The sequence below is a fragment of the Panthera pardus genome, unplaced genomic scaffold (assembly GCF_024362965.1).
Source record: "Panthera pardus isolate Hobbes unplaced genomic scaffold, ASM2436296v1 HiC_scaffold_10, whole genome shotgun sequence".
In the NCBI taxonomy this organism is placed as follows: Eukaryota; Metazoa; Chordata; class Mammalia; order Carnivora; family Felidae; genus Panthera; species Panthera pardus.
Genome location: NW_026526655.1, coordinates 88,271,336 through 88,293,169, shown reverse-complemented (window position 1 = coordinate 88,293,169; position 21,834 = coordinate 88,271,336). Strand labels below are relative to the sequence as shown.

The following is a 21,834-nucleotide window of genomic DNA, read 5'->3' as shown; positions in this document are numbered from 1 at the left end:
CAGATGTTGTGAGAATTGTTTCCTGGGAGCCTATTCTTTGGGTTGTAGATGGTTACCATCTTTCTGCTTCTTCACGTGGTCTTCTATCTGTGTATGCTTGCCCTGAGTGTCCATTAGTATGTCTAAATTTCTTCTACTTATGAGGCCACCATGAAGTTCAGACCAACTCTCATAGCCTCATTTTAAGTTAATTACCTCTTTTAAGGTCCTATCTCCAAATGCAGGCACATTCTGAGCTACTGGGCTTCAACAGATGAGTACAACATGAGTTTTGGGCTTCAACACATGAGTTTGGAGGGGCCACAATTCAATGCAGAGTTGATGCTATAACAGGAAGCTAGGAAATAGAATAGAAGCTAGGGAATAGTCTAGCTATGAGACTCTTGACCAGGCAACCCATCTGTGCCTAGCCTCTGATTTCTTTTTTTTTTTTTTTTTTATGGTAACACTATCTGCCTTATCTTTCTAAAAACAAAACAAAACAAAAAACAGAGCTGTAATGATCAAAAGGTATTAACTGATTCCAATGTACATATTCTTAACAAATTATCAAAACATTATACAAGTTATTTTTACAATTTCTATTTATTAAAGATGAAATTATTAGTCTCATGACTGTATGCTGAATCCTAAGACAAGTATTTTTTTTTAAGTTTATTTATTTATTTTGAGAGGGAGGGAGAGAATCCCAAGCAGGCTCCATACTGTCAGCACAGAACCCGATGTGGGGCTTGAACTTAAGAACTGTGAGATCATAACCTGACCCAAAATCAAGAGTCAGATGCTCAACCAACTGAATCACTCAGGTACCCTGAAGACAAATATTTTACATTAGGATTTACTTCGCTCTTGGCAACTCAGCCACGAGTATTGGGGAGTATTTGTTTTCTTTATTGCTATTGAGTATCAAGAAAGATCTGTGCCATTTGAAGGATTGTCCCTGTTGTATCAGATTCTTCAATGTTAACCAGTGAATAATTCCAGCAAACTCTTTCCTTCCAAGGCATCTTCCCCCCCTCCACCCAATAAACAAAGAAACAAACAAACAACAAACCCTGCATGCAACCTGAGTAGATGTTATAAGCCACATTCACTAAACTGGTATCCTCTCACCTAAACCCTCTTTAGTCTATCCATCTTCTCAAGAACTTAACTCTTTTGTGAGCAATTTATCTCATCCCCTAAATCAGGAAAGCTAATGTTACAAAGATTTTAATTAAAAAAAACTCAACACAAAGTTAATTATACTGCCTGAATCTGAACAGGGCCTATATAGCAATTAGCCAAATGATGACACTCTTTGTCCTGCTGAAAATTCCCTAGGCATATTATAGTTGGGGTTCATATCTCACTTTCAGGAAAGGCTGATGGAAGATGTGGGGAAAGGGAGAGAAAAAGAATGGCACTGCCATTAAAATAAGTTCTTAGAACACAGCATCCTTTAGTGCTTCATTTAACAAAATATGTCATTTTAGAAGCACTTCTGAGTGAAAGTCAAATGTAAATTTTATACACTGACTATAAAGAATAAAACGTCCTCCGGGAAGAAATTTGCTCACCCATGAAAGGTAGAAAGCCTTCATCCTCAACCCCAAATGCTAGATTAGTTGTGGATAAATGATGGATTGAATAGTTTCTAAGAAGACTCCTTGTTCAGCCTTCAGCTTTGTCCCTATAGAGCTCTGAAAGAGCATTTGTTTACAGTACATCATCCCTTAAACCAAGGAGATTTTATCAGAGTTGTCTGTGGAATTCATCTATTTTGTTTTACCCTCTTTATTTTACAACATTTCAAAGTTTGCATTCCCTATAGTTTCCAGTCTAGGCTGAGGGACGTGAGTCGCTTTTTATCCTTTGACCTGTGATCTAGGATCAGAAAACCAACAAGCAGTAACTCCTTGAGTCAAAAAGTGAGGCTTTTTTTCAATGCTGGTCTTGCTCTGCCTGTGTGAACTATAGTGCACTCAGTTTTATCACCTATGCCTCCAATCAAGCTTTCTTAAAATTGCAGAGGCTGACTTTCAGAGTTCCATTAGTACATTGTGGGGCAGAATGAAGAGAAACGTCACCCTCCACCCATCCCCACTGTGCTGGGAAAAAGAACCAACATTAGACAGGCTCTTTCAACTCAAAATTACACTTTTTCCCCACCTTTCTGTCACCCCTCCATATCAACTCTTAAGTGGGAGTCTTTTTATTATTAAAGAAGGGTCAATGTTTTTGGCCTCTCCAATGCTAAAGAGAAGACTGTAAGAATAAAATGAAGAGCAAAACAAAAAGAATTGGAAGAGACATAAACTGTCCTCATGGGTCTCATATGCTTTCCATTTAATCTGTAAGATCATTTCAGCTTCTCTACCTAACGAAAAGCTTAGCTGTGTGGCTCCCATATATTAGCTCATTGCAAAGTGACCTCTAAATCACTATTACTTAGAAACAAGCACCACACTTCCATTCATTTTATTGTTCCTATACTCTAGTTTCAGTGCCCTATTCTACTATATATTTTTAAAGGGCAGGATCTGTTTGCTAATAACCTCCCACTTGAATTTCATTTTATTTCTCTGACCTCTGTCGAAGAAAGAAAATTTAGAAGGAAACCATAAAAGGATTCCCACCTTATATCCTAGGGGAAAGGCCATTGTATAAATATAAGAAGTTCATTAATATCATCCTATCTAAATAAAGGTTAAAAATCGCATACACTAGAAACACAATAGAAGAAATGGTCAACTCACGCAGAGGCCCATCTGACCCTAATAACTCACAGTTATTTTCATTTTTCACAAATGCTTCTATTCCTACTACCCAGAAGACTTGTTATTTTTACTACATTATTCAGTTAGAACTGATCACTCCCAAAGTCAGCATGATATAACCCTGTTGGGAGCTTTCTGTGTTTTTCAAATGACATCATATATTTAAATTAGGTGGTTTTAGGAGCCCTGCTATGAGTTGGATCCTTCTTTACCTCAGTATTTCAAAAAAATAAGGCAACTTCAAAGAAATATAAATTCTGCATTCACCAATAACTGCCAATGTATAGGAGTACAGAGGACCATAAATTCAATTTCTTCCTTTCTTAAAATGAGATAACCTCTATCTTTCAGGACTGTAGTCTTGATTAAATATGATTATTCACTAATGTGTTTTTTAGCCATGTATTTTAACTTTAGTCAATTAGTTAACGTGATGTTTTTGGAAGAGTTCCTAGAAAAAGCCACCTGTCCCAAAATAATCTTGAACCAAAATCTGTCCTAATGTTTGTGTGTAATATACCTAATTATTAAAAACTGTTAACAACTTAACGTGAATGAGTGTATGTGGTAAATTAATCCTATTCCTAGTCACACCCTTAAAGAATAAAACTGATTTTCTGTAAAAGTGAGAGAGGGGGCAGTAAAGATGTTCTATCAAAAGCCCCGCAGGATAAGGCGCTTGCTCACTCAGAGCTCTGAGCATCTGAAAAGCAGGGTGAGGTGTGCAATGAAGAGTCTTACTATGCAACAGACATTATTTTAAGCACTTTACTGTGGGGCAGGTACTATCATGTCCATTGTTCAGATGAGGTGATGAAAGCCTAGAAAGGTTAAGTCAGCTGCCAGAGAGCAAAGATATTCAGAGAGGAACTGGCTTTACAGCCAAGCAGTTGGGATTCAGAAGTCCTGATCATGCACTGTGCCTTCCTCTCCCCCTTCCCGTGCAGTGGACGGAGAGGAGGAAGGGGGTGAAAGGACACAGTGGCACATGCTGCCTGGTGCCTCTGCCTACCCAATAGCTGTGCTCCCCTTTTCCTTTAATAGCAGAGCCACTAATTCTATTTTGGAGAGCAATGGGCCCCATTGAAAATACTCATTGCCCCATACCTCATATGTTCACTTCTGGCCAAGGACATCTAAGCAGAAATCCACTGAGCTTGTTTTTTGTTAAACAGAGAGACTCAACTAGCACTTGCCTTTTCCCTTTCCCTTTTCCCTTGTGACTGCCTGAAATGAAATTATCTACTGGCAGAGTTCAAGTCGTCTGCGTTGCCTGTGAGACTGACATCTCCATGCTAAGGATGGCAGAGCAGAAAGTGGAGCTATCATACCAATCCTAAGTGGTGCACTTTTGCAACTTTTTTATATGGGAACAACAAACCCCTAGCTGGTTAAGTTATTGTTTCTGTTTCATTGTAAATGCAATCTTAGCCAATAAGGTGATTATGCAAAAGTAGAAGAAAGAACCCATCATTTGTGGATGGCACTATATTGCCCGAGTCTGGCTCCATATGGTAGTGGGTACACACCGAGCTCTGTGCCACATACTTCTATGGGGAAGGGGTATCCTGTCCCCTGTGGCAGCAGTACCTGGCACAGAACCACTACCACAGTGGAAAATGGATATGGTTCAGTTCTGACACTGCAACAGGGGGTGGCAAACTACAGCCCGCTGGCCAAATCCCACCCGAGTCCTGTGTTGTATAAACTGTAAGCTGAGAAAGTTTTTTGGTTTTGTTTGCCATTTTAAATAAAGTGTTTTGCAAAGAAACAAACAAAAAACAGAGAAGAACATGCAGTTTTAATCACATGGGACACAAAACCTAAAATATTTACCATCTAGTCCTTTACAGAAAAAGTTTGCATCAAGATAGAGTCAATTATCACAACTGTCAAGGTTGCAAATCTTACCGTCCTCTAAGGACGTTTTTTTTTAACGTTTATTTTTGAGAGAGCACAAGCCAGGGAGGGACAGAGAGAGGGGACAGAGGATCTGAAGTGGGCTTTTGCTGACAGCAACCAGTCCCACATGGGGCTTGATCTATGAATTGTGAGATCATGACCTAAGCCGAAGTTGGTTGCTTAACGAACTGAGTCACCAAGGTACCCCATGGCCATTTTTATTCTCCTTTGTTGGACAGTGAGTCATTACATCCAAAGCATGATATGTAATTGAAGGACACAGTACATGATTTTCTGAAGAACGACAGTGTAGGGCAATAGGGAAGGAAAAGAAGCAGCAGAACTAATACCTTCCTGACTTAAAAAGGAAGGATCAAGTTTTAAGTACATTAACATCAGATTGGCAGAAAACATCATACATCAGCTGAAGCTAATTGTTGGAAGGAAGTATCATTAAGCACTCAACAGAAAATCCTAGAAGGAATTAAATTTTGAATACCTCAGAATAAAAGTGCCTTTCAAGAAGACTTCCCTGCCACAGGTGGTGCTAAGCTTTCATTCCACAAATAAACATTACCACCATTCACTTAAATCCTCCTAACACATGACGCCAGACTAACTGGATTGAAAGCACTGAGTTGAAAGACGGTGATTTTCCTGATTTTCTATTCTCATTGCCTCATAGGACCTAAAGATGATTAGCCATTTAGACACTTGAAAAATTACTTCAAATAATGTAGAGAAATAAGGAGTTTCATTTTTAATCGAAGGCTAAAGAATCACTTCTGACATTCAACGTAAGGGTATAAATTATTAAATTTCTCCAATTTCATATTTAAGAAAACTCATCTCAACATGCAATCAGCTTAGTGGTAAATCAACCTCACACAAAAGTTTATGGGGGAGTTCTTTGTTTTTTTTTCACTGTGAAGTCTTGACTCTCACCTCATGGATACTAGAGAATGTCCCTAGAACCTGGGCCTAAACACACACAGAAGAGGAATATATATGCATGCTAACCTCTCAGATCCCCAAATATATAAATTTCATGTAAGTTCAAAATTTCTTGTTTTTCTGTATGTGCATTTATGTTCAAAGCATTTCAATCATTGGCATTTCACAAGTAATTCCTGTCTTCCCCCCCCCCCCGAAAATACTCATTTTTTATCCCTATAGAATGGTGTCCTTGCAGAGATTTCCCACTATCATTATAAATTTGGTGCTATATTGCTCTTCTTATCATTTTAAAGGCTAAGTGGATTTAGGAAAAATAAGTGTATAGCATCAGCTGTTTTCATCTAATATTTTGTAGATACAACACACTTTGTCTTCAAATCAAAGATGGTAACACACTTTTGTCCATACAGTGAGCACAAAATTACCCTTCCTAAAAATCAGTCTTCAAGGTTTCCGATTTCTGGTATTTATCTTTCACAATGAATGGATGCATCCATATAATTATAAAATTATGCAATTATTTTATGTAGATTAGTGATGACTGCATATGAATGTCATAAAACAACACATTACAAAGCACTATGATTAGGGAAAATGTAATTGTGAACATCTGGATTGAGAAATTTAAATTTGAAAAAGTCTCATATTTTTCATAAAGCTTTTTCCCTTGCTTGTCCATATTTCAATGGGTACTGACTGAATCCATTTATCGGGACTAGGTTAATTTAATGTAGATCCAAAAATGTTTTCCAGATCGAGTGCCCAGGTAGAAAAATAGCCATATCTCTGTTTTATATAATAGTTTTAGCATCTCCTTTAAGGATATTCAGCAATTTTGATGTTAAAAGATAGAGTAAGAATGGCCAAAGTGAAGAAACATTTTTAAACAGAATTCATCAAATTTTATTGGAGAAGAAAATAACTATACTGCCAAGAATATCTTGAGCAGGTATGAAATTGCATGTTAAAAATATTGTAAGAAAGCAGCAGTCTATCTCTATTTCTAATTAACCACATGTAATTTCTAACTTACAGCCTCAGGCCTCAAGCCCCTAATCTCTGTGAATGAAGGACCTACCTTTTCCTAAGCCCCAGGTGCTGTCTACTTTATGGGCAGGGTGGGCATTCAAATATTTAACAACACTGTGGTAGATACACAAACTATTCACAGCAAATGCCCAATCAATCGCAGTGGATGCTGGCTGGCAAACTCAGGTCGAGTCCATTGGTATGGCCCTAATGGGTATCAGCCATGTTCCTAGAAGTGTGGACTGGGCATGGGAGGGGGAGAAGAATATTTGCCATCCATCCACTTTGACATTCACTGCAAGGTCTCTTTACTCTCTGGACTTTAGTTGTGACCACACAGATCCTTGCTACTTCTCTATACCACAAAGTTTCTCCAGTATGAATCTCCTATCGAATTCCCTCTTTAGCACAAAAAGAACATCATTATTCTCTATTCTTCACCAGCATAAAGAAAACTCTTGCCCTTATAGGTTCTCCTTCCATTTCTTCTCAGTTGCTTTTGCATTGTGCCTGGTACACAGTTCCATGGAAATTTCCCCTCAACTTGGCCTTCCTGCATACACATTTCAAAGAGCTATCTCACATCTCTGTCATTTTTCCCATCAGCAATTTTGCAGAATAAACAAGGAAGAAACAAAAGATTCCAGTACCAAAACTCAAAACTCTAACTTTTTATTTTGATTGTGCCATGGCAACCATCCCTTGCAGCTAAGAAGGAGACTACTCCTAGATGGTACTTATATAGGGGAGGGTCCCACTACTTATATATTTCATGGCCAGTACATTTATTTATTATGGTTGTCTTTTCTCATTACTATGCTATCTGTGCCCATAAGCATAATATTGAGATTTGTTCTTCTTTTTCATTTTATTATAACAACTTCATTATAACATAATTCACATACCATACAACTCACCCATTTTAATATGTACAAGTCAATGATTTTAAATGTATTAACAGTGTTGTGCAACCATGACTGTGATCTAACTTGAGAATAGTTTCACCTTTGGAAGAGATCCCATACTCATTAGCAATCATTCTTCATTGCCTTCAACGCCACCTGGACTTGAGAAACTACTTTCTGTTTCTATGAATTTACCTATTTGAGATCTTCCATGTGAATGAAATCATAAAATACCTGGCCTTTTGTGACTCGCTTCTCTTCTTAAGCATAATGTGTTAAAGGTTTATCCATGTGGCATGTATAAGTATGTCATTACTTTTTTATTGCCAAATAATATTCTTTCGTATGGCTTTACTACATTTATTTATCCATTAGAGTTTTTTCCCATTAACCTACTTTTTTTGTTTGTTTTATCATGCCTTGAAACTTTTCTATGCTATAGAGTGTCTAGTAAAGGTTTTCTGAATTAAACTGGTGAAAATTACAAATGTAGTAGTAAACAACTAGAACCTCTTCCTATAGAAGCAGTGATCTGTTCAAAGAGCAATTAATGCAAATATTCAAGAACCCATATGCTGAGAAACTTTAAAAACACTAGCAAACATAAAGAAAATGAATAAGCATTGCCTCTGCTTTCTAATGGCAAGATTGTCATCAAAACTTATATTGGCACTGCCTGCAAGACTTGTAAACAAGTAAATAAAAATGGAAAATGGAACCAATAATTGTTATCTCTTACAATATCAAGCACTAAGGATGATGGATTTTTTTTTCTCACTTCAACCCAACAGCATTACGTAGTTGCTTTGAGAATACTGATAAGCTGGCCCACCTGGTTGTCAGGGGACAGGGGGTGCACAAACTAGAAGTGCTAGAAATATCAATAGCAAAATTAGAGGAGCATTCATATACTATATGATAGTCAGTATTAAAAAAAAAAGTATAGCAGATTTAGCTGTGGTCCTATTATTTATAATTTTGCTATAGGGGCATTTTTCATGCATGCAAAGCCCTCAGTGGACTCCCAAGTTAGATACAGTGGTACTATTACAACTGAGATCCATGTGTATGAAGAGCTTCTGAATCTAATATTATAAAGGCAAAGATACTCACTGTAGGGATGAATAAAAATCATTTCAGTCTTTCTGTTTCAAAAGAAAGCATGTCCAATAATTTGTGTAGTGTCCCAAAATATTAACAGAGATAATATGGAAGCTCAACTTGGTTACTTTACCATTCTTTCTCTATGTTCTTCTGTCTCAAAATGAGTGAAATATATTATGGGAGAGGGTCTTATTCCCTTTTAGTGCTCTGTTTTAAATGTTTTTTCCTCTCAAGTTATATTTTTTCTAGTAATAACACAATCACATTGAAATAATTAACCTTGCATTTTCTTCCCTTCGAAAATTAATGCACAGTACAAAACTGCATTTTATGCTCTCATTCACATAGTCATTTTAAAGAAAACACAAAGAAAAGGTTTCAAGTTTCTTAGGCTATTTGGGGGGAAAAAGAATCAACTAGAACAGCAGTCATCCGTGAAAACAACTGACATTTAGTTTCACATGTAAGGTAAAGCTGAATGGCATGAGAACCTTTCTACTCACAGGTATCTAAAGATTCGTCTGAATCATCAGGGCAGTCAGGGTCCCCATCACACAGCCAGCTCTGGGAGACACAAGTCACATGATCGTGGCAAAGAAATTCACCAGGATCACACAACTGCTGATCTGAAAATGAAAATGTTTCGAAATAAAATATGAATGATCTGAACGTGAACACGAGAGCAGTACAAAGATGAAATGTGGGAAAGCAATACATAAAAGGTATATGAGTGTGATCCACATTTTCTCTTCAGGAGCAAAACTAAACCAAGTATTTGTCTTAATTTTGGCCACTTGGCTCAAGCACACATTTTTGATAGAAGTGACTATGTTGTGGTCTCACACATTCTGTTCTGAAAATAGTTAAGAATTCTGTTTGTGTTTATGACTAGAGGTTTGGTCATATTGGATAAGACATATGGCTATCACAGTCAGTGGGTTTTATAGAAGATATTGATCCAAACCAGAAGTCCTGAGTACAGAAATTTTAGTTTCCTCCTCTGCTCTAAGAGAAAGAAAAATCAGTAATAAAAATTAAATATTGTACTTAAACTCCATCTCTGAGAATTCAGTTCCGAATCATCCATCCTGATACTGGGGATTCATGTCAGTTGAATACCCAATATCATAATATTTCTTTTCTTTTCTTTTTTCTTTTTCTTTTTCTTCTCTTTCCTTTTTTTGCTACAACTTCCCATATGACAGTTTCTGCTACCGGACCGCAAACTTCTGTAAAGCTTTGCTCTAATTTGGGTTTCTACAATTGGTTGTATCCAAAAATTACATTATTTTCCTTCCATAGCTTCAGAATATTTAGGATCTGTAGTCTTTCTTCAAGTCCTAGTAAATTTATTATATGTCTTGCTTTGTTTTTGTTTCTGTTTTTTTTTTTTGCAATATACTTACTTACACACTGTGAATCCACTCAATATAATATTTACTTTTTTACATATTTTAAATGTCTGAAATAGGAATGTTTCTTACAATCGATAATCTCTGAATGTGAAAGAGTGTTAGGAACATCTTAACCATTTGATATCACTTATACTTTTGTTTATGTATATACAGGAATGATTCAAAATTTTAAAAATCTATCAATAAGTAGGTCTTTCAATATGTTATCAAATAAAAATTCTAACTGATATGAAAGCATTAGACCATAACTTCACTGACATTTTTCCCCTAGTAATATACAAAATGATGGTTCATTTTCCACACAATGGTTGGATAAAATATGGTATATCTTTCCTTTCTCTCCCTCCCAACCCCCACATAATTTTCAATAAATATACATTACAAACATGCACAAACATACACACATCTTTAACCAATGGATGTGGTATATAATTAAATTTTTCCCGTTCTCATACTATAGATATTTCCTGAAAGTCCCTATTGTTTTATCTTACCATATTATATTTTTCAACAAATCTACCGTCAATATCACACTTATTACCACTGTTATCATAACTTGTTTTTTTAAGATTAACTTAATTGAGCATACTCTGTATTTAGCTCGAACTGTTGCTACAAAAATGTAGAAGTCACGATCTTTGGCTTTGAGGATCCAGCAGACTACTTGGGCCAACAGTTCCCGGAGGAAAAAAGTACTTAGTGTATACAAAAAGTTGCCAAATAAATGATATAGAAAATGACTGCTAAAAGAGACCACACATAGAAATGGAGACAAAAGCAAAGAACAGTTTGAAGATGTACTTTAAAAATGGGTAGGACTTAGATAAATAGAGAGTAAATACAAGATATTCCAGACAAGGAGTAGAGTAAAAGTATGTCCAAGGCACTAATCACTTTTTCTTTAAAAACAAAAAAATTTATTTATGTATTTATTTATTTATTTACATCCAAGTTAGTTAGCATAGTTAGCAATAAGTGTCTTCCTTAATGCCCCTTACCCATTTAGCCCACCCCCCCACCCCCAACCCCTCCAGCAACCCTCAGTTTGTTTTCTGTATTTAAGAGCCTCATATGTTTTGTTCCCCTCTCTGTTTTTATACTACTTTTCCTTCCCTTCCCTTATGTTCATCTGTTTTGTATCTTAAACTCCACATATGAGTGAAGTCATATATATGATATTTGTCTTTCTCTGACTAATTTTGCTTAGCCTAATACCCTCTAGTTCCATCCACGTGGTTGCAAATGGGAAGGTTTCATTCTTTTTGATTGTAAGGCACTAATTATTAAAATCCATTTGAAACAAAAACAATTGCTAAAATTGGAATGACATTCAGGTTATAAAACTGTTGTTGTTGTTTTTTTTTCCCCCACCATATGTATTAGTACGTTCCAAAGCTAGAGGAGGAGAATATATGTTTTGCTTTAGACTACCCCATAACTTTTATATAGGAAAAGAGCATGGGATAAAATTCACATTGTTTTGCTTATAGAAAAAGAGACCACATAATTTGTAATCAAACTGGGAGAGTTCTGAAGATTAAGGAAGGCTTATTAAGAATTATACTGGGAAACAGGTATAAACCAAATTTCTTCCAGAAAAATCAGAATGGATGTTCTTTGTACCTATAGCTACTCTGCATTTGATTTATGATCTTGAGATGCTAGACTGTTTCCCACTTTCTTTCCTCCCAAACTATAACAAATTGCTATGAGAATAAGGGAAAAGAGATGGTGCCTTGCTAAATGCCATTGTATAATTCCTGACTCAGTAAATAATCAATAAGTACTTATTGAAAGTATAAAGAAACAAAAAAGAGCCATAAAGAACTATTTAGGGTGTTGGAAATAGTATCTCAAAACATAGGTCAGAGTCAGTAATGAAGGACTTTGATTATCATAGGAAATGTTTTGTAGATAATTTGAAGTCATACAAAAGTACTTAAGAAAGGCTATTTATGATAATATATGCGACAAAGTCATCTGTCAGGACACTCTTGCAATTGTCTAGAGAAAAGCTCCAGATGATTGGACTAAAGTACTGGGAACTAAAATGGAGACTCTGCTCCAAGTGATGTAAGAATTAATAACTGGTGACCAAATGGTTGAAAGGCTCAAATGTATTTCCAAGTGAATAGCCTCAAAAATTAACTGGATGGAATCTCAAAACCAAAATAAAACATATGGATATTAACAAAAAAAGTAATGTACACATGGCCCTGGTCATGCAGGCAGTGGGATAATAATAATAGGTATAACAGAGGGAATAATAAGTATTTTACAGGGTTTTTTTTTTTTTTTTACCTCAAAAGCACTTCCATTCTCCCCTCCCCCAATCTTAATTTTTTCATTCATTTACTTAGTCAACAATCACTAATGAGTTTCTACTATGCTCTAGGCACTGAAGATAACTTTTTTTTAAGTAGAAATCCTTGGCATCATGAAGCTTATATTAATAGTGGCAGGATAGAAACAAAAACAAAATAAATGAGTTATGTGTATAATACATAAGAAGATAAAACTTTATGGAGAAAAATAAAACAGAGAAGGGGATTAAGAATTGGAGGCTGGGGATATGGATGTACAATTTTAAATAAGGTGGTCAGAGAATACATCGCAGACAATGACATTTGAAGTGAAGCGGAGGGTGACATCCATTTGAATAAAAGGTAATGTAGTAAGAGTCATATACTATGGACCTGAGGCAGGAGGGTGTCCAGTAAAATTTAAGGAATACTGAGGAAGTCAGAATAGCTGGAGAAAAAGAGAGAGTAGAAAGAGTTGGGGCAAGGAATCAGTATATACAGGGTTGAGGAGGACACAGGAAAGCTTGATTTTTATTAAAAGTCAAGACGACAAACCGTTGGAAGGTTCTGAATAAAGAGATGATATAACTTACTGTTTTAAAGTATAATTCTGACTACTGTGTTGAGAAAAAACTTCAGTGAAGTGAAGGTGGAAACAAGGGGATCAATTAGGATGTTATTGCAATAATGTATATGAGAAGGGATGGTTGGTGGATAAATATATCGGTGAAATAGAGTTTCAAGACAGTGTTTGATGAGGAAACTGAAGTCAAATATCCTGCTCGCCATCTCATTAAATGTCAGAATCTGAAGTTCAGATCTTTGACCCTAAATGTAGAACTTCTCAACAGCTTTTGAATATAATGAGTATGAGATGCTTGTGGGAGATTCAAGAATAAATATGCATCAGGCAGAGATGCATTTTAAGTCTGAAATTTAGGAGAATAATCAAAACTGGAAACATGGAACAGAACTGGAGCTGTAAAGGAAACAGCAAAAAACTGTAAGAATAGATGTAGATGAAATTTAAGTGAGGTGGGGGGAAACGGGTAGAGGCAAAGAAATAGGAGTAGGTCAGGCAAGGGGACAGAGGGGACAGAAAGTTTATCCAGAGATACAAAAGGAGAAGGGCAAAGGAAAAGGAGTTTCACTAAAACCATGTGAAATTTCAAGAATTGTAATGAGGAAGGGGGTCACTGTGACAACACTCAATACGATGAGTTCTGAAAAAATGGAGCAAATGTGTAGGCTGAGGAAAAGATGCCACTGAAGGAAGAGAGACTGGAGCCCAAGGATGTGGAAGTGGAACAGTTTCCCAAGGAGAACTCATGTGGCTGGAATAAGAACCTAAACACTAGTAGGAGCACCTGCCCAGAGGAAGAAAGGAGAGAGAAATGAAATAGACATGAAATAGATAAGTAATTACCTGGTAGGAAGCTGCTTTCTTGCCTGGTTGTGTTTTCTCAAAGAACTGAAAAGCAAGATTATTTTTTTACAATTTGCAAAGGATGGAACTGGAAAAAGTGGTAAAGATTAGGATAACTGCTGAGGGAGTTGGAGCAGGACTCAACTAGGAATTTGTGAAAGGATTTCTTTCTAACAACGATGAGGATCCAGCTAAGGCTGAAAAGTGTGCAGTTGACAATTATCATGTTTTGTTCATTTTGTGTTGTATTAATGTCCAAACGTTCACCTACATTGAACACAGATACAGAATAATCCCTTGGGGAAAATCTCAGAAGAAAATCCCTTGGGAAAATATGCAAACCACCCTCAATACATATTCACATGTATAGATATCTACCCAAATCCATCCTAATTCAAAATAGATACATATTAGGAGTAAGACAGACTTACCGGGATTTACCTAATGAGCCTGTGTTATCAGCTTCTAAGCAAGATCCAACCTTGAAAGACAACTTGTACTGTTGCAATTTTGAGGACAGGTTTATATTATCGCTCTAAGAAGTAGCAGTTAAGAATAGCTTTCTACAACTCACCTATTTATTTTTCAACCAGATATTCCATTTCAAGGTTGGTTTTTAAAAGCACTGATTATATGATCCAAATGAATGAATGTTCACTACTTCAAGGTGATTATTTTAAAAGATATCCACCGGATTGAGTTCCTTGAATCAGAAGCTAAATATGTTCTGTGTATATATGTATTTTCCACTTATCCTATTTAATGCTTCATGCCACACTTCTGAGATATTCAAACTAATCTTATTTTAAATATCTTCATATTGTATGAAAGGTATTGCTATACACTGTGATTAAAACAAGAAGCTTATGAGAATGTGTAGGCAGTTTCACTTACATCCCTAAGGAAGAAGATCAAAGCTAGGACCATGTCTATCTCTTTATAATAATAGTCTCTTGCAATAAAAAGACATGAAAAGATTAGGACAACCATAGCCTATAGACTTTTACTAAGTTTGGATTCATCCTAGATTAGTATGATAATCTTGCTACATTTATATGAAAGCATATAATTGCTCATTTTAATAAAAATTAAGAGTAACATTTTTGGAAGTTGCATGTAGATGGTCTTAAACAAAAGATTTTAGATACATGAGTTGCCACAGACTTATCTAATTTGTATTTCCTCATTTTAATGTCACAATGAACTATTTTTTATCTTTTAAAAAGACAGGAAGTATCACAGTCAAATACTAAAACTAATATCCCCCAATAGGCATCTATTGAAAAAATTATGTAGACTCCAGCTCCTTGAGTTTTTCACCATGATTAATTTATAATAATGCGATGCCATTTCCCTTAGATGTCGACTTGCTATTTAAATACTAATGAGAAAGTTAGTTTACAAAAAAAAAAGATAATTGCCTACTAAATGCACAATAGGACACTATGGGGACATTTAAAGGAAGGATGGGGGCGCCTGGGTGGCTCAGTCGGTTAAATGTCTGACTTCGGCTCAGGTCATGATCTCACAGCTCATGGGTTCCAGGCCTGCGTTGGGCTCTGTGCTGACAGCTCAGAGCCTGAAGCCTGTTTTGGATTCTGTGTCTCCCTCCCTCTCTGCCCCTCCCCTGCTTATGCTCTGTCTCTGTCTCAAAAATGAATAAACATTAAAAACATTTTAAAGGAAGTATAAATGATGAACTCTGGTAACTGCATATTAAAGGTAAAAGGAAGGGTAGCACCCATTCAACAGCTAAATTCCTGAGGAATGCAATATTGATCCCAGCTAAGTTAAAGAATTGCTACAACCTCCTGCACTAGCTAAGCATTAGGGAAGGTCTGTGACTTAGATTTTCAGAAGTTAGTTAACATCACAAATATTTATTTAGTATAACTACTAAATCTAGTATATCTATATATCTCATCACTGACAGTCATATAATGGTTAATAATATACCATCTATAATTGCTAAAAGAGAAATATAGCTACATTTCCTTTCTTCCCACAATAAGAAGCAATGATTCCATTACCAGAAGAATAGAATTCTTGTAGAGATCTACAGAAATTCTTACTGTATTACAGATATTACTAGTATTACTAACTCAACTTCAAATTTTGATTAAGCTCATGTAAAATTAAAGGAGTGGTGTTAGTTATCGAGTTATTAGGAAGTACCTTAAATCTTTTGCCTTTATATTTACCCCTTCTCCAGAAAAAATGTGCATATATAGATGAAGAAAAATCCTTTAGAATTCCATACGAATTGTTTTTTCATAATATGGCAAAAGTATTTCTTCTTCAATGCTTTCTTCTACTATCCATTCTTGGTCCAACAAACACTTATAGTTCTCTATGCTCTTCTATTCACTTTCCCTAAATATATACTTTTATGTGTCTTTACTGTTTTATTGCTTTGCTTGGAATGCCCTTTCCCGTACAATGAAATTCTAGTCTCTCCTCTAAAGTCAATGACATTTTACCTCCTTTAATCAAAACTTCCCCAACAAACTTTTTTCTTCCTCCATCACCAGTTCTATAACACTCCATCCAAAAAGCTCCTATTGTATTTTACCGTATGTATTGTAGCTACTGGTAATGAGCTCCTGGGGGGCTGAAGGTTCTGTCTTAAGACTTTATATTTGCCCCAACAAGGTGACTTTAATGGAAAAATCTCACATTTTCTGAAAAGAATTATTCTTTCTTTCTTTCTTTGTTTCTTTTTTTTTTTTTTTTGGATAAAGGGTGGGGGATAAAAAACAAAGCAATACTGTGTTTTGTATTTTATTATCAAAATGATAAATAGCTTTATTTAGTTAATCACCAAAATTAAAACGAAGTTATCCCCTGGTTAAAATAAAATAACCTGAATACTAAAGTTTATACCATATGAAATTAAAGCATCCATGAAAACTAAAAATCAAACTTGAGAGAGATTCAGTGTTATCCTCCAGAGTCTCTTAAAGACTATACTGAAAATTACACTTTTACAATACCTGGTTATGCAATGCTAACTTAGCCAAATATATTATGATAGTGGTATTTTTTAAGATAATTCTTTAAAAATACCATCTTTGTAAGTGTAAGATAAAATGTAACTCATCATTTTAAGTCTATGTTTAATAGAAATAGGAAAATATATTTGGATTATATTAAGAAGGTTTGTGTGAAGAAAGGTCGGTCAAAAATGGTCAAACCTGGCAGTTTAATTTTACCAAGTACTTAGTTTTCCTCCACAAAAAGCCTGGTTGATTAAAAATAAACCATATTATACACTATAAGACTATATAATTCATAGTATCATTTGTCTTTCTTAAATCCATCTTAACAATCTGCCCAAGCTTAAATTAGAGGGACAGTTAGTAATGAAGAGTGCTAAAATCAAACAAGAGACCAGACTTGAAAATTCCCTGAACAGACAAACTACTTTAGTCATACAAGCAAAGCTTAATTTAGCTTATTTGCGAGGCAAGACAAAGGAGACTAATTTGACCTGGGTCACTTCTTGCTTATGCCTCTGAAAATTTAAGCAAAACTTAAATTGTTCCCCAAAATGGATATGAGGTAACTGTTAACCAATTCCCTTATATTTAAGAAAATCATAATATTGTAAACAATCACTGTGAAGAATAGTCCTTGCCTCCGTACTATATAAGCTGCTTTATAACAATATAGCTCTAAGCCTCATTCCACATGGAATACAACTCTCAGTTTGCAAACTATCTTTTTGGTGTAGGCACAATAAACTTTTATTAACCGCCACTTCAGTAATTTATTGGTTTTTACTTCTTTTTTCTTTCCTGAACTTTTTACAAGAGTACCCACCTTTCAATAATAACATGAATTTTAGTTAATAATTCCCATTGTCCTGCTGAACCGTTATTGAGAATTTAGACACTTAATTACTCTAAGTACAGACATATGTGCACATACACTCATACAGTATGTACATATATTGTGGTATTTTAAAATTAGCATACAACTCCACCTAGAACTCTGTTATCCCTGAAGCAAAGACTGATTAAGACAGACAAACCAAATGTTTGAATACGAGTCCTTTGGCAGGCTGAATAATGGTACCCCAAAAATGTTCATATCCTAACTCCCACACCTGAGAATGTCACCTTACATAGTAAACGGGACTGGGCAGATGTGATTAAGCTAAGGATCATGACGTAGGGAGACTAGCCTGGATTATCCATGTGAGCCCAATGTAATCTTTAGAGTTTTTATAAAAGGGAAGTCAGAGAGGAGAGAAGATGCGAAAACAGAAACACAAGTTGGAACGATCTGATGTCCCACACCAAGCAATGTGGGACGGCCTCTAGAAGCTGAAAAAGGCAAGGAAACAGATTTTCATCTAGCGACTGCATAAAGACTCAGTCCTAAGGACAGGATTTAGGCTTCTGACCGCCATAACTGCAAGATTCAAGAAAGACTGTGTTGCTTTAACCCACTGAATTTGCAATAATTTGTTACAATAGCAATAGGAAAGGAATACTAGAACCATTACATCTCACAGCCCAAACATTACTTTTTTTCAAGTCTGATTAGCCAAGCTGTCAGGTACTTTACCATTACTTTAAGGCCATTTTCTCCTAAGTTGCGTTCTGTTCATTTCAATGCTACCTGCTTAAGTAAAATGCCTCTCCTCCTTGATGTCAAATGACAGGACTAAGGCCAACAATACTAACTAGAAACACATGACAAGACTTTATGAAAAATACAGTATAAATGCTCAAGTAAATGCCATCTCTGAGAAATATATGAATTAGGAAGAGTGTGTGTGTGTGTGTGTGTGTGCATGTTTTTATTCTCATGAGATGAGAAAATGCCAAAATGTGATATATTTGTATTATGAGAAAATTGTAACTGAATTGTATATTTTTATGTTTTCTGCTGGCTACCAAATTTGCAATCACCCTATGCCTTATTAAACGCCAAGTGGTTTTGGTGCTGCAAATGGCAATTTGTATTTACAAAACACCTTATGTAAAACCAGGACAAAATTGGAAATTTAAAGAAGTACATTATCTTCAGAAGAAGCTTTGCTCATTTATCATTTCTATCATAATGAACAAATGAAAAGTATCTCTGTAAACATTTCAAATCCAATTTGACATTTAATTTTCAGAAAGTTGGTTTTGTTTTGTTTTTTGTTTTGTTTTGTTGTTCCCTTGATCATTTAAATATTCTTAGCCTCCTTGTTGTTGTTGTTGTTGTTTTGTTTTGTTCTGTTTTTCCTCAGGAAGTGATATTGTAACACACTCAGCGTAGAACTGCTTTTTTTATCAAGAAAAAAACAAAAAAGTACCAAAGTAAAAACACTGTCTTTTATTTAGCAAGAGACAAAGGTTGTATTTTTCAGTGGAATAAAACTGATACTTTCAACATGGTCGACTCCACTTTTTATTATCATTGGACTAAAGCTTTGCAGTTCAGTGTTCTTTTCTGAAATTTCAGTAGAAATGTTCTATTTCCTTTTTACCTGCCCTTTCTCAAAAGCCCTGTGAAATGAATCTGCAGAGTTATTTCATATACTACATTGTTAAGGAAAGGGAAAATTTTGACAGGTCTCCTTCGTAAATGTAAAAGAAAAAGCCTAAATTATTGACATTTCCTTGCAAGTTCTATTCTCTAAATCCTGTGTGATCCTCTTCCAATCTCCCAGGGGGTACCAAAATTCACATCTTTTTTCTCATCTCTAGGCTTAGTGAGATATGAAGCAGATGGTTAGGCTTTGGCTCTTTCGGGGATGATGCAATATCTCCTATCTGTTATGCTGTGTTTTAACCATTAAGGGCTCTTCAAAGACTAAAATTTCACTTATCTCAAGTTCCAACTTTGATTTTAAAATATATTTCTCAACGATCATTTCTTGTTTCCTATTTTAAAAGACTTTAAACTTACTCATTTAATTAGTACTCATTTATGGTGAACCAAAATAGGAATGTAATGATGAAGACAACAGGATTTCTACCCATAAGTTGCTGAGGGGGAGGCAAATGTAGAAATATTTACAGTAATGTGAAATAAGTGTTAATATAGGTGTGGAGGGTATTGGAAAAGCATTGCAAATGGAGGAACTTGTGCTGTGGACAGCTGAGAGTTGTGCTGTAGACAGCTGCAGCAGAGATGCAGAGAAGGCAGGCAGGAAACCTTTTTTGTGACCTACCCAACAGCTACTTTTACCACTTTTGAAAAACCCCATATCCCACTGTAGAGGCAGGGAAAACCATTTGCTTGCTTTCCCTGTCTCCCTTGTGGCGAGGGCATGGACATGTGTCCTGGAGTTCATCAGTGACAACCAAGGTTGAGAGTCTGCTAAGACTTTCCCAGGAAACAATTTTCTTTCTATTAAAAAGAAAAAAAAAAAAAGACTTGAGAGGAGGAGAGGAAGAGCTTTCTGCATTGCTTTAGGTTGTCAGCATTTGAAATCTGAAACAGCCACAGCCATAATCAGAGCATGAGGATAAATAAGCCTGAGGACAAAGGCTAACACAGTGAGGATGACAATAGCAGAAAGACATTCATCACTAGGTTTTAGAAGATAGTGTTGGACTACCCTGAGGTACCTCTGCACTCCATCCCATGGATCTCTACACATTTTGTCATGTTATGCAACAAATATCCTTATTACTTGGCCATGGCATGTTGCATAATTTCACTACCAACCAGAAGAAACTGATACAGGTATCAGGGAAGTTCCCCCCAAAAAAGGTATGTTAAAGTCATTTTAATATAAAAAAGTGAGATTGCCAAGCTCACTAGGTGGGAGAATAACATTCCAAACAAAAGGAAGATCATACAGGGAACACACGGTATATTACTGGAACACCAAGTGATTCCTATGGCTGAAGTTTAGTTTATGTGTCAAAGATAGCCTGGAAAATAGGTTGAATATTCACATTGTTTGACTTGAGTGCAGTCAATATTTTAATATGTTCTTCATGCAGTAAGCCTTCTTACTTTTTGTTATTTTTTAAAAATAATTTTAATGTTTATTCATTTTTGAGAGACAGAGAGAGGCAAAGCACGAGCAGCGGAGGAGCAGAGAGAGAGGGAAACACAGAATCTGAAAGCAGGCTCCAGGCTCTGAGCTGTCAGCACAGAGCCCGACGCAGGGCTCAAACCCACGAACTATGAGATCATGACCTGAACCAAAGTTGGATGCTTAAATGACTGAGCCAGGCACCCTTGACTTTTTGTTATTTTAAGTTGATACATTTTTTAAAAGACTTTCTTGTGGGGAAGATAATAATACTATAAATGGCAATAGTCATTGAATGCACACTATCTGCCACATACTAAAATAAACAATCTATTTTATTTAATACTCACAAAAACTTGTTATTTATGTTCAACGAATGGATCAGATACGAGACTGTTTAGAAAGTTGAAAGACTTTCTTAATATTACCCAACTAGGAAGCAGAACACAAACACTCATCTGACTGACACAAAGCTGCTCTCATTACCACTAAAGGAGTTTTTTCTCAGTTTGGAGATTACTGGCATTTTGAGAGCAACAATTTTTGCACTGTGAGTATATTTAGCATCATTGACTTCTAGAGATTAAATGCCAGCAGTGCCTTCAGTCATTGCAACAGCCCCAAACATTCCACACATACATGTGCAGGCACTACAGATGTTGCATTATATGACCTGGAAGTCATATAAACCATTGTTATTCACCCTCTTTTTAAATGTTGTGACTTTGCACCAAATTTGCACTTCCAAAATAGGCCTCAGTGCTTCCTTCTTCTCAAACCTTACCCAAGTTCTGGCTGATACCTAAAATTCCGTGTGTTTGAGTCTCAGATCTATAAAGGCAGCAACTGTCCCTACAAAGAATGAACCTTTGTTTATAATTTATTTACAGCTTTGTGAATAAAAAATAAAAAAGAAGGCATTTATGGAGATAGAGGCAATCATGAAGGTATACCACAGATGAAAAGACTGAATATTAAGAACACAAAAGGTTGGATATTATCAAGAATTTCCTTCTTTAGTATTCTCCACAATCAAAAGCATGGAA

The 21,834-nt window shown here is 35.8% G+C and overlaps 1 protein-coding gene across 4 annotated transcripts in view; it reads right to left on the bottom strand.

The window, feature by feature from the left end:
- LRP1B (LDL receptor related protein 1B) overlaps positions 1 to 21,834 on the bottom strand; it is a 1,871,086-nt gene that overhangs the window by 1,513,235 nt on the left and 336,017 nt on the right. For all 4 annotated transcript variants that reach the window (XM_053909160.1, XM_053909154.1, XM_053909157.1 and 1 more), the window contains exon 2: positions 9,160 to 9,282. In XM_053909160.1, the coding sequence (XP_053765135.1) occupies positions 9,160 to 9,282 (123 nt within the window). The remainder of the gene's footprint in view (positions 1 to 9,159; positions 9,283 to 21,834) is intronic.